At 63.4% G+C, this 12,584-nt stretch overlaps 3 protein-coding genes across 6 annotated transcripts; all 3 read left to right on the top strand.

Moving 5' to 3' along the window:
- The first annotated feature begins 137 nt into the window (after positions 1-137).
- On the top strand, positions 138-4,213 carry MAPK7 (mitogen-activated protein kinase 7). Of its 2 annotated transcripts, XM_090054602.1 has the most exons (7): positions 138-247; positions 490-663; positions 827-992; positions 1,278-2,842; positions 2,932-3,743; positions 3,819-3,943; positions 4,050-4,213. In XM_090054602.1, the coding sequence occupies exons 2-7, from the start codon at positions 495-497 to the stop codon at positions 4,204-4,206; spliced, it is 2,994 nt and encodes a 997-aa protein (XP_089910728.1). In that variant the 5' UTR covers positions 138-247; positions 490-494; the 3' UTR covers positions 4,207-4,213. The 2 variants fall into 2 exon arrangements, with proteins under 2 accessions (XP_089910728.1, XP_089910729.1); XM_090054603.1 differs by lacking the exons at positions 138-247; positions 827-992 and having other exon boundaries at positions 534-663; positions 4,050-4,206.
- Positions 4,214-4,654: 441 nt separating this feature from the next.
- Positions 4,655-5,835, top strand: VKORC1 (vitamin K epoxide reductase complex subunit 1). The gene is made up of 3 exons (XM_090054831.1): positions 4,655-4,800; positions 5,001-5,110; positions 5,198-5,835. The coding sequence occupies exons 1-3, from the start codon at positions 4,655-4,657 to the stop codon at positions 5,407-5,409; spliced, it is 468 nt and encodes a 155-aa protein (XP_089910957.1). The 3' UTR covers positions 5,410-5,835.
- A 795-nt stretch (positions 5,836-6,630) lies between these two features.
- Positions 6,631-12,262, top strand: BCKDK (branched chain keto acid dehydrogenase kinase). 3 transcript variants are annotated; one of them, XM_090054757.1, is made up of 12 exons: positions 6,631-6,680; positions 7,229-7,433; positions 8,495-8,563; positions 8,736-8,846; positions 8,939-8,986; positions 9,583-9,702; positions 10,077-10,175; positions 10,334-10,407; positions 10,546-10,674; positions 10,752-10,841; positions 10,981-11,142; positions 11,226-12,262. In XM_090054757.1, the coding sequence occupies exons 2-12, from the start codon at positions 7,251-7,253 to the stop codon at positions 11,368-11,370; spliced, it is 1,230 nt and encodes a 409-aa protein (XP_089910883.1). In that variant the 5' UTR covers positions 6,631-6,680; positions 7,229-7,250; the 3' UTR covers positions 11,371-12,262. The 3 variants fall into 3 exon arrangements, with proteins under 3 accessions (XP_089910883.1, XP_089910884.1, XP_089910881.1); XM_090054755.1 differs by lacking the exon at positions 6,631-6,680 and adding an exon at positions 6,747-6,949; XM_090054758.1 differs by lacking the exons at positions 6,631-6,680; positions 8,736-8,846 and adding an exon at positions 6,743-6,949.
- Positions 12,263-12,584: the final 322 nt, after the last annotated feature.

The raw sequence follows: 12,584 nt of genomic DNA on the forward strand, positions 1-12,584 counted from the left end.
TGCTGATGACGTAGCAGTGACGTCGCAGCTGGCGGAGGCTTTGATCCCTCCCCGCGCCGCTAATTTCCCTCCCTCTGCGCCGCGCTGCTCCTGTGGCCGCGATTGGCTGCAGTCTTCCGGAAGGGGCGGAACCTCCAGGGGCCGGGCGTGCGTTGTTATTGGCCGCCTGGCAGAAGTCCCGCTCCGCAGGCCGCACCCTGATTGGCTGGGGCGGGGCCCCGGGCGGCCACGGCAGGACCGGGAGCGGGTGAGCGTCGCTATGGACGCGGTCCCCTCGGGTGTTTGGAGCCCCTGCGCCCCACCTCGGATGCCTTAGGTCCTCCCCGCCCCTCCGACATCCCGCACTCCTGGCCCCGCCGTGACCCCCCCGGGCCCGCCCCCTCCCCTGGCCCCGCCCCGTCCTGGACACTTTGTCCCGCCACCCGTCACTTGGTCCCCCTCTTCTACCCCCGGCCCGCCTCTGCCCGCGCTAAGCCACCCTCCCCGCAGGCACGATGGCAGAGGCGGCGGGGGACGTGGGTGCCCGGGCGGGGGCGGGGCTGACACTGCTGCAGGAGCGTTCGCTCGACGTCACCTTTGAGGTGGGCGATGACTACGAGGTCATTGAGACCATCGGCACCGGCGCCTATGGCGTGGTCAGCTCCGCCCGCCGCCGCGCCACAGGTACCCTCGCACCGCGCCCCCCACCCATCCGCCGGGCACCCAGGACTCTCCCTGCACCTGGGTCCTGTCACCATACAATCCCTCTGCCTGATGCCTGGGACCCCGCCCCTGGGCACCTAGCTGCCCCCCACACGCCTGGGTCCCACGCCCCGCCTCCCCGCAGGGCAGCAGGTGGCCATCAAGAAGATCCCGAACGCCTTTGCGGTGGTGACGAGCGCCAAGCGGACTCTGCGGGAGCTCAAGATTCTTAAGCACTTCAACCATGACAACATCATCGCCATCAAGGACATCCTCACGCCACCCGGGCCCCGCCCCGACTTCCGTGCCGTGTATGGCCCCTGCCTCCCAGGCCCCCCGGGTTCTCTGCAGGCCAGAGGCCTGGACGCCTTGGTTCCCCGGGGTGTGGGGCTGAGACCAGGGGTGTTAGGGGCCCAGACACCTGGGCTCTCTGGGGTGCTGGGGGTGACATCAGGGAATTATGGGAGTCCAGGCCCCTGGGTCTTCTAGGGCGGGGTGAGGGGGCTGGGACCCGGACCCCTGGGTTCCCTGGCCTTGGCCCGGTCTCCCCATGAGCTTTGCCCCACCCGGACACCTGGGTCCTGTCCTGCCTGCAGCTACGTGGTACTGGACCTGATGGAAAGCGACCTGCACCAGATCATCCAGTCGGGGCAGGCGCTGACACCCGAGCACGTGCGCTACTTCCTGTACCAGCTGCTGCGGGGGCTGAAGTACGTGCACTCTGCCCATGTGTTGCATCGTGACCTCAAGCCCAGCAACCTGCTGGTCAACGCCACCTGTGAGCTGAAGATCGGTGACTTCGGCATGGCGCGGGGCCTGGCAGCGCGACCTGAGGAGCACGCTGCCTTCATGACAGAGTATGTGGCCACGCGCTGGTACCGCGCGCCTGAGCTGCTGCTCTCACTACATCATTACACCCAGGCAATTGACGTATGGTCAGTTGGCTGCATCTTCGCCGAGATGATGGGTCGGCGCCAGCTCTTCCCTGGCAAGAACTACCTGCACCAGCTGCAACTCATCCTGGGTGTGCTGGGGACGCCCTCAGCCAAGGTGGTGGGCGCCATCGGCGCTGAGCGAGTGCGGCGCTATGTGCAGGGGCTGCCGCCACGCCAGGCTGTGCCACTGCATGCACTCTACCCGCAGGCTGAGGCGCCAGCGCTTGACCTCCTGGCCCGCATGCTGCAACTGGACCCAGCTCGGCGCATCACAGTGGTGGACGCGCTGGCCCACCCCTACCTTGCCAAGTACCATGACCCTGAGGATGAGCCTGAGTGTGTGCCAGCCTTCGACTTCGCTTTTGACCGCGAGGTGCTCACCAAGGAGGAGGTAGAGGCTGCCATCTTGGCCGAGATTGAGGACTTTCGGGCACGGCGGAGGCTCACGGCCAAGCCCACGCTGAAGCCTGTGGTGTATCCAACGCCCCTGGACAATGACATCAACGTGAGCAGTGCCCACATGGCCGACGTCAACATGGCTGATGCCAATATGGCCACCAGAGTCAATATGGCCACTTCCAGTCTGGCCAATGCTGCCGTCAACATGGCCGATGCCAATATGGCCACCAGAGTCAACATAGCCAGCGCCAGCATGGCTAATGCCACCATCAACATGGCTGACGTCAATATGGCCGTCAGTAGTAAGAGGGGGAATGGTGCTGATATAGCTGCTAGTGCTAATGTGGGCACCATTGATATGGCTGACATCAATATGGCCACCAACAGCAACAGAGAGACCAGTGTTAACATGGGAGACATCAACATGGCCACCAATGCTAATAGAGGAACCAGTGTCAATATGGCTGCTATCAACATGGCTAACCTCAATATGGCTGCCACAGCCAATAGGGTGGGTGATGTCAACATAGCTGCGCATGTCAAAATGGCCGACACCAAAATGGCCACCAGTGCCACTCTGGCCGCCCACATCAACATGGCTGCTGAGCTCCCACAGGCCCCTGACTCCAAGGCCAAGATGCCTGCTGGGACAGACTGCGCCATGGAGTCACCGAGGGCAGGCCCAGCCCTTGCCCAACCCCCTGGGGAGGTGAAGGTGGAGCCGACAGTAGCCCCGCCCCCCAAGCGGGAGGGTGCCATCTCAGACGACACCAAGGCGGCGCTCAAGGCCGTGCTGCTTAAGTCAGCACAGAGGCACCGTGGGCGAGGTGGGTGTGGCCTGGGTGCCTGGAGGCCTGGGGGGTGGGGCCAGGAGCTGGTCCTGACCCTGTCTCCCCCATGTGCTGTTCCCTCACAGAGGCAGTGGTGCAGGGGGTGGGGCCAGAGGCGGAGCCACGCCGGGCAGTGACTGCGCAGGAGCGGCAGCGTGAGCGGGAGGAAAAGCGGCGGCGGCGGCAGGAGCGGGCGCGCGAGCGGGAGCAGCGGCGGCGCCGGGGTGGGGCTGGAGGTCCTGTGGGGGGCGGGACTGGTGTGGGGGGCGGGGCTGCCGGGGCAGGTGTAGGGCCTGGTGGCCTAGTGCTAAGCGATAGTGACCGCAGCCTGCTGGAGCGCTGGACCCGCATGCGGGACCGGGCCGGCCACGCCACCCCTGCCAGTCACGTCCCCAGTGGTGTGGCCTCCATCGAGCTGGGAGCCGGGGATCAGGTGACCTCAGACCCTGCTCCACATCTTGTGGCCCCTGCTGGAGCTGTGACTCTCATGACCTCTGACCCCACGGGCCACCTGACCCCTGCTCCTGTTGGAGCCGTGGTGCAGGTGACCTCTGGGGTCATTGCCAGTCATGTGGCCCCTGACACTGCGGGTCGTGTGACCCCTGCCCGCATTGGAGCTGTGGTGCAGGTGACCTCTGCGGTCATCGGTCATATGACCCCGCTGACCACTGGGGCTGTGGGTCACATGAACCCAGCAGCTGTGGTGCACGTGACCCCAGGGGTCATCAGCCACGTGACCCCGGGAGCTGTTAGTCATGTGACTCCAGCCCCTGCTGGCCACGGAGCCACCACAGTGCCTGCCTGCCTCAATTTCCCCACCCCGCCAGTGCCTGCTGGCCCCTGGGCCGCCGAGACCCCCGACGTCGCCACAGTGACTCAGCAGCTCTCCCGGTCCCAGGTGAGCAAGGATCCTGTCAGGGGAGGGAGCCCAGATGCCTGGGCTCCTGGGGTGCTGATGTTGTCCTGCCCCCAGGTGGAGGACCCACTGCCGCCCGTCTTCTCAGGGACGCCCAAGGGCAGTGGCGCTGGCTACGGGGTCGGCTTCGACCTGGAGGAGTTCCTCAATCAGAGCTTTGACATGGCCGATGCACGTGACAGGTGAGGACTCCAGTGTCTGAGCTCCCACAATCCCCTGCTTCCCCCCCCACCCCCGGGTGCGGTGGAGAACCTGGTGTCTGGTGCTGACCCTACCCCACCCCCGCAGCCAGGGCGACTCAGCACCGCTGTCCGCTTCGCTGTTGGCGGACTGGCTGGAGGTGCACCGCATGAACGCCGCCGACATGGAGTCGTTGCAGCGCGAGCTCCAGCTTGGCTCTCCCATGAGCCTCAGCGGTGACCTGCCTGACCTGGCCGAGCCCTAGCCCCTCCCCTGCACCTGGGCACCCTCCTCCCCGGTGGCCCACCAGATGGTACCCACGCATCCCGAGGAAGCCCCGCCCACTGGGAGAGGAGGCAGGTTTCTTGAGTGAAGCGCGGCCCACTTGAGGATAAGCCACGCCCCTTGGGGGAGTAACCACGCCTCCTCGAGGAAGCTCCACCCACTGGAGAGGTCACACGCCCTTGAAAGCCCCGCCCACTCGGGGGATAAGTCACACCCTGAGAGAAAGTTGTGCCTGTTGGGAGCAGCCGGGCCCTCTCGGTCTCCCCTTGAAGATAACTGTGGGCGGGAAGAAACCACGCCCCCTTGGCTGGGGGCACGCGGGGGGCGGGGCTTCTCCGGGCCTGTGTCCGGCACTTTCCTAATAAAACTGGAGACTCCGAGTCCCATCAGGCTTTGCACGCCCGGGCCGGAAGGGGCGGGCCGGCGGGATGTGGCAGCGCGGGCTAGCGGCGCTGGGGCTGGCGCTGTCGCTGTACGCGCTGCACGTGGAACGGAGCCGCGCGCGGGACCCGCGGTACCGGCCTGCCTGTGACCTGGGCCCGTCCGCCAGTTGCTCGCGGGTCTTCGGATCCCGGTGCGTGCGGGGGGGGGGGTGTGACAGCGTGGCACCCCGGGGGAGGCCACGCCCCTTCCGGAATCCCTTCAGGCACCGACCTGGCCTGTCCCTGCTGAGGTGCGCGGGGGCGGAGCCGGGGGTCCTCGGTGTGGGCTGTGGGAGCGCTGGGGGCTGGGCACCCGGACACGTGGGTCCCCCACTGACCCTACCCCCCGCAGGTGGGGGCGGGGCTTCGGCCTGCTGGCGGGGGTCGTGGGCGAGGGCAGCGTCCTGAACCAGCCCAACAGCGTCTACGGCGTCGCCTTCTATCTGCTCCAAGGGCTGCTGGGTAAGTGTACCCGGACACCTGGGGCACGCGGGGACGGGGAGCTCCCCGCTCGACCGGGGCCAACGCACCCCCGTATGTCTCCGCCAGGCGGGACCCAGAATGCCGCGGGGCGAGCGCTGCTGCTGGGGTCATCGGTGCTGGCGGTGCTGGGCTCCGCCTACCTGGGCTACATCCTGCTGCGGGTCCTGTACGACTTCTGCCTCGTTTGCATAACGACCTACGTCATCAACGGCGCCTTGCTGATGCTCAACCTGCGCTCGCCCTGCCCACACCCCGCCCCGAAGCCCAAGGGACAATGAGAAGCCGTCACCGTCTGGGCCTAGGCCTGGCCCTGCCCTGGGGTGGGGGGTGAGTCTAGCCCTGCTCTTGGTGCCCACCCTCTGGGTTCAGCTTGTAGCCCTGCCCATTCCGGTCCAGGCTCTGCCCATAATACTACATCTAGCTCCGCCCCCTGGGGCTATTTTCTAGGCTTGCCCAGGTTCCACTGACTAATATTATCTCTGGCCCTGCCCTGTGGACCCCGCCCGCTCTTGCCCAGGCTTCTCCCCCACCCACAATTCCATCCAGCCCCCCCTCCATCCACCTCCCTCTGGGTCCCCTTTTCCTCCCAGCTCTGCCCCCTCCAGACCTAGTTCCTCCTCCTCATTGGCTGTACTTGTATTTCAATTTAAAAAAAAAAATCTTTTGGACTCTTTGAACCCCAAATTGACTCCTGTCTGGTCTGTGCTGCAGCTTGCATTCATGTGTGCCCTGTTCTGTGTGGGCATGCACACACACACTCATGACCCCCTCCCCTCTGGGACAGACAGGTGAAATCTGGGTATCCAGGAGGTGTGTGCATGGGCTGGAAAGGGGGGCTGGGGTCCCCCCCTCCTGCCCCCCTAGGGCTTGCTGGGGCTGTGCCATTTGACCCCATGAGCTGGGTGTGACCTTTAACCTGGTACCTGACCCCAGATTGACCTTTCTATCACCTCTTGGTCCCACTTTGACTCTTCTGGACCTTTCTGGGACCCCACCCAAATAACCTTTCACCCCATGACCTGGAGCTGCCCTCTGAACTCTGCATGACCTCCTGATGCCCCCCTTTCCTGTTGATCCTTCCATGCCCCTAGGGAGCATCTTCCTGCCCCTAACCCATTTGGACTGTGACCTTTGACCCCCCAGAGCTGGCTTTGACCTGTCGCAGCCCCTTCCACCTGCTCCAGAGAACTCAAGGTGTCTTGGCCTGTGCTTGCTGTCTCCTAGCCCCGCCCATGAACTACCTTTCCCATCAGCCCCTGGGAGCTCTGCCTCTGGGATCGGGCCTATATTTCGCAGGCGGAGGCGATGTGGTAGGCTAACGCTTTCCCGGACTGCATTTCCCATGAGACCTTGCGCGGCGCCAGCAGTGCCCGCCTAGCGGCTCCTCCCCGCAATTGCTGCTGGAAGATGCAGTCCGGCCCCGCCCTCCCCTCCCATTGGCTGTTAACGGGCAAGACAGTGCCGCTCTTACTCCCGTTCCAGGATCTCCATTGACTAGAGCTGTGCGCGTTCGCTCCACCGTCCTCGGTGTCCTAAGCTGCCCCCGGTGGTACGCCTGCGCGGACGGAGAGCGCAGGCGCGGTGTGACTCAGCCCCTTGAGGCTGCGCGGTGGGAGAATCTAGTGCTCCTCCCCCGCGGCGGCAGGTGGTTTCGTCCGGCCCAGTTACTGGCCGTGAGGAGGCCATACCATTTCCGGCGGGCAGGGGCTGCGGCACGTACCACCTCGCTTCTTTGCAAGGGGGAGGGATTCCCAGACGCCTGGGTGCTTTTCGGACTTGGCGGGGTGGGGCAGGTCCGGACGCCTCGGTCCGTGCATGGTGAGGTCGAGGGCCTGGGCCGCCTGGTTTGGAGGGGGACACCTGGGTATTGGTGGGCTGGGAGCCGGTTCGCCTGGGGCCCGGGGCCCGGCCGGGTTCCAGTCCCCCTCCCCCCAGCACGTGACGCGGCCCAGGGTAAACAGCCGGCCGGGGACGGGGACCAGCGCTGTCCGCCCCCGGCCGGGCTGCTGGGAGTGGTCCGGGGCCTCGTCACCCTTGGGGGCTGCGGGGCGCTGGGAGCGGTCCGGACCCTCGTCACCCTCGGCCGTGTCCCCCCAGGTGTGTGGGCGCGTCGGGGGCCATGCTGCGGCTGGCTCTGGGGAGGGCGGGGCCGGGGGCCCCGGCCCGCTGTAGCCTGCCCCCCACCCTGCGCCCCCGCTCCACCTCGCCCATGGACCAGCACCAGCTGGAGCTGGCCCGCGAGCGCTCCAAGACTGTGACCTCCTTCTACAACCAGTCGGCCATCGACGCCGCCGCCGAGAAGGTCAGCGGCAGCATTCTGCGGGATGCCCCAGCCGCGGTTTAGCCTAATTGTAGTGGCTGGTCTATGGGGCTGCGTTCAAGCTGTTCCACCCCAGAGCTGGTCGCATCTCAGCTACAACCAAGGGGTGTTATGTGGGCCTGGTCCTAGCTGCTCCACCCCAGAGGTGGCTGCAATGTAGCTATAGCTACATGACATTATATGGGGCTGTTTCTCAGTCTTGCATCCCAGAGTTAGTTGTATCCTACATATCCCTAAAGGCTGTTATATGTGACCGTAGGAGAGCTACTCCACCCCAGAGCCAACTGCATCCTAGCCATTACTATGACTATTCTATGGGGCTGTGTTCAAGCTCTTCCCCTCCCCCACAAAGCTGTTCACATCACAGCCATTGAATTAGCTGTTCTATGTGGCTCTTACCTACCTGCTTCACCCCAGAGCTGGCTGCATCTCAACCATTGCAATAGCTGATTTATGTGGCTGTTACTTACTTGCTGCACCCCAGAGCTGATCGCATCTCAGCTACAACTAAGGGGCATTAAATGGGGCTGTTCACAGGTGTTCCACCTGAAAGGCGGCCGCATTGTGGCTATAACTCCGCAGTGCTATCTGGGGCTGTTTCACAGTCTCACACCCCAGAGCTGGTGGCAGCTAATGTATCCCTGTGGACTGTTGTATGTGGCTGTGGAGGAGCTGTTCCACCCCAGAGCCAGCTGCATCTTAGCCATTACTATGGCTGTTTTATGGGGCTGTGTTCAAGTCACTCCACCACAGAGCTGGCTGCATCGCAGCTGTTCCTGTGACTGCTGTATGCAGCTGTTTCCTACCTGCGTCTCATCCCAGAGCTGGCTGCATCCTAAAAGATCCCCTGGGGCTGTTCTATGCAGCGATCCTCATGCTGTTCCACCCCAGCCTCAGCCCCCCTGCCCAGAGAACCAAGGCATCCGGTGCATAGTTCCCTGGGCACCACAAGGTGGCTGGCTCTGGGGTGGAGCAGCTGGGAAACGAGCCCCTCAGCTGTGGCTGGTGCAAGTGGCTGCATGTAACATAACTCCCTCCCCCAGCCCTCCGTCAGGCTGACGCCCACCACAATGCTCTACTCGGGGCGGTCGCAGGATGGCAGCCACCTGCTGGTGAGTACAGGACGGGGGGGACCCAGGAGTCCCACAACCCTTGGCTCCCCCCCCTCCCCCCAAGAACGGGGTGGGGCTGGGAGCCAGATGCCTAGGAGTTGTGGGGGGTGGGGAACCCAGGCATCAGGTTGCCATGGTAACACTGCCCCCTCTTCACCCCCCGCCCCGACAGAAGAGTGCCCGGTACCTGCACCATGAACTGCCCGTGCGCATTGCCCACCGCATCAAGGGCTTCCGCAGCCTCCCCTTCATCATCGGCTGCAACCCTACCATCCTGCATGTGGTAGATGGGGGCGGGGCTAAGGGTGGGGGCAGGGCCAGGGGACCCAGGCATCCAGCTCACCACCCCGCACCCCACTGGTCTCTTCCTCCCAGCACGAACTCTACATCCGCGCCTTCCAGAAACTTAGTGAGTTCCCCCCGGTGAGTCTTCCCTGCCCAACCCCTGGGGGTGGGGCTACATCCAGGGGGCAGGGCTTGGGAGCAGCACTGGAGCGGGGTGTGGTTGTGTTTAGGAGTTTGGGGTGGTGAGGCTAGGGGGTGGGGCTTGGGGCAGGGTTGTATCCAGGAGGTGTGGCGCTGGGTTTATGGGGTGGGTGGGGTTAAGGCATGGGTGGGACCAGTGGGTGGAGTTAAGACATGGCTTCAGGGGGCAGGGCTAGGGCCTGGGTCTAGAGTGCAGAGCTGGAGTGGGGAATAGCTGAGTCCAGGGGTGAGGCTATAGTATGGGGGTGTGGCCATCTCTAGGGGCCTGGGTCCCAAGGGGGTGTGGCCAGACATTCCCCTTCTACCAGGCTCCACTAGGCTGTTCCATCCCAAAGCTGGTCACATCCTGGGCCTGAAGTGGCCCCCAGGGGCTGAGGCCAGGCCCATGACCTTTTGCTCACCCCCCCCCCAGGGGGGGGTTGTCTCTGGTCATAGATTTCATAGACATTAGCGCTGGAAGGGACCTTGGGAGATCATTGAGTTCAGCCCCCTGCCCTAATTTCCACCCCCTTGTCATACCCCCCCCCCCCCAGATCAAGGACCAGGAGGAGGAGGCGCGGTACTGCCAACTGGTGCGTCAGTTGCTGGACGACCACAAGGATGTGGTGACACTGCTGGCCGAGGGGCTGCGGGAGTGTCGGCGCCACATCCAGGTGTGTGTGGGGGAGGGGTACCCAGATGCCTGGGTTTGGGGGGTCCCAGTATCACTGATTTGTAGAGCTGTTATATGGGGCCGGGGGAAAACAGGTACATAAAGCAGGGAAACTAATGCACAGAGTTGGGTTGGGGGAACTGAGGCACATTTCAGGTGGTAGCCAGCACATTGAAACTGAGGCATATAGGTGAGGGGGAAACTGAGGCACAGATGGGGGAAATGGGAGTATTAAAGCAGACACAGGCATGTTGTGGGGGAAACTGAGGCAGGTTGAGAAGGGGAAGCTGAGATATTAGAGGAGGGAATAGACATGATAGGAGGGAAATGGAGGCATGGAGAGGAAAGGGAAACTCAGGCCAGCCCTGCCTGCAGGACGAGCGCCTGATCCGGCTCTTTCTGGACAAGACGCTGACGTCACGCCTGGGCATCCGCATGCTGGCCACGCACCACCTGGCCCTGCATGAGGACAAGGTACACTCCACTGCAGGGACCCCAGGTGTCCAGGGCTGCACCTGGGCTGGGGTGCTGTAGGGGTGCAATGGCTGCGGTGAATGGTCCCTGGAGCCAGGCGGCATCCCTGGGTGAGCCAGCCCCAGCCCAGAGTAATGCCCCACTTCCCCTCCTCTCAGCCGGACTTTGTCGGCATCATCTGTACCCGCCTCTCGCCCAAGAAGATCATCGAGAAGTGGGTCGACTTCGCCAGGTCAGGGAGCAGGGCTAGGGGAGACCCCAACTCTAGGGTGGGAACAGGAGGAGAGTCTTGATTCAAGTGTGTATGTGGATTTGGGGGGGGGGGGGGCAGATGCCTGGGTTACTCACCCCGGCCCCCCACCTCCTGCAGACGCCTGTGCGAGCACAAATACGGCAACGCACCACAGGTGCGGGTGAACGGGCATGTGGCCGCACGCTTCCCCTTTATCCCCATGCCCCTGGACTACATCCTGCCCGAGCTGCTCAAGAATGCCATGAGGTGAGCGGGGGTGGGGGTGGGGTGGGGGTGGGCGGCAGGTCTGGCAGGGCCTGACTGCGTCCCCTCCCCCCACGCAGGGCCACCATGGAGTCGCACCTGGACACACCCTACAACGTGCCCGACGTTGTCATTACCATCGCCAACAATGACATTGACCTCATCATCCGGTGCGGGGTGGGGAGGCGGATGCCTGGGTTGCCTAGGGTGGGGTAGGGAGCTGGGTTCCTTGGGGCACGTGGGGGCTGACAGCAGGGGGTTGTGGGTGTCCGAACACCTGGGTCCCGTGCCTGACCCCGCCCCCCCCAGGATCTCGGACCGTGGCGGGGGCATCCCCCATGACCTGGTGGAGCGCGTCACCGACTACCACTTCACCACGGCTGAGAGCAGCGCCCAGGACCCTCGGCTCTGCGGCCTCTTCAGCAACATGGTGGACATGTCCAACAGCGGGCAGTCAGGGCCCATGCACGGGTGAGTTCCCAGGGGCCTTTGTGCCCCACCCCCGAGAACCCAGGCATCCAGGCCTGTTCTCACCTCTCCCTCCCCCCCGGCAGGTTCGGATTCGGGCTGCCGACGTCACGGGCCTACGCCGAGTACCTAGGGGGCTCCCTCTACCTCCAGTCCTTGCAGGGCATTGGCACTGACGTCTACCTGCGCCTGCGCCACATCGACGGCAGGGAGGAGAGCTTCCGCATCTAGGGTTGCCCGGCCGCCTGGCTTTCCTCCTGCTGCTCCTCTCCGGCTCGGGGCAGACTCTTGGCAGCCTCAGAGGCCTTGGCCGGGGCCTGGGACCCCACTTCCTGTCTGGAGTGGCCCTGCTTCCTATCCTGGTTGAGCCCTCATTTCCTGTCCTAAGTATTTGCCACCTCCTGGTTTCCTGCCTGGTGGGCCTTTTTCTCAGCTTGGTTGGTCACTTCCTGCCTCAGGAGACCCAACTTCCTGTCCTGGCTGAGCTCTTGTTTCATGTTTGTGTAACCCCCAGTTCCTGTCTGGGGGAGCCTCATTTCCTCTCTGGAGTGCCCCCATTTTCTGTCCTAGTGTAAACCCCTTGTTTCCTGGCCTGTGTATCCCTCACTTCCTGCCTGGTGGGCCTTTGTTTCCTGGCATGGTTGACCACTTCCTGTCTGTGGACAACTCGCTTCTTGTCCTGGTTGACTCCTACCCCCACTTCCTGTCATAACCATCCCCCACTTCATGCCTGGAGGAGCTGTATTTCCTGTCCTACTCAACCACTTCTTGTCCTGGTCTGTCTTTCCTTCATCCCCCATGCACACTCACTTCCTGTCTCATTCCCCACCCCACCCCCGTTTTTTTCCCCCACTTCCTGTCCTCGTTACCTCTCCCACTTCCTGTCAACCAAGTAGATTCCCCGCGCCCCCCCCCGGACAGCAGAGGGAGGATGGCTTTGGATGACCCACATGGCCGTGCCCCTCTGGCAGGATCGGGGAAGACTTTTATCATCGCACACATCCCCTCCCCACCCCCATGGACTATATTTGGGATTCTCCCAGGTGGGTTTGCAGTGGAGAGCAGATTGGATTCCTGTTGGACTCGTGTATCTCATTACCATTATTAAACATGCAAATTTGGACGGGCCTTGGTGGACTACAGGGGTCAGGGTCAGTATCATAGTGCCAAGTGGAGGCCTAGAGGGTGCTCAGTTCTTTCCCAGGAGGGAGTGAAGAACAAGGAGCTGCTAATGACCCTCTCTTAATGATCTTGTTCCAGGATATTGCCCTCTACTGCCTGTTCTCTCCCCTCTCATATCCCAGCCTCAAGTCATGGCTCCACCCACAGAAATCAGGCTTTTGCTGCAACTAGTACTTCAGCTTTAGTTAAGCAGGGAAGGGGAAGGAGGTGTGAGCACAGGACCTGGCCCATGGGGCTGTAAACTCTGGAAAACCCTTGTTAGG

This window comes from Crocodylus siamensis, chromosome 6, assembly GCF_052110815.1.
Source record: "Crocodylus siamensis isolate JL-2025a chromosome 6, ASM5211081v1, whole genome shotgun sequence".
Taxonomy (NCBI): Eukaryota; Metazoa; Chordata; order Crocodylia; family Crocodylidae; genus Crocodylus; species Crocodylus siamensis.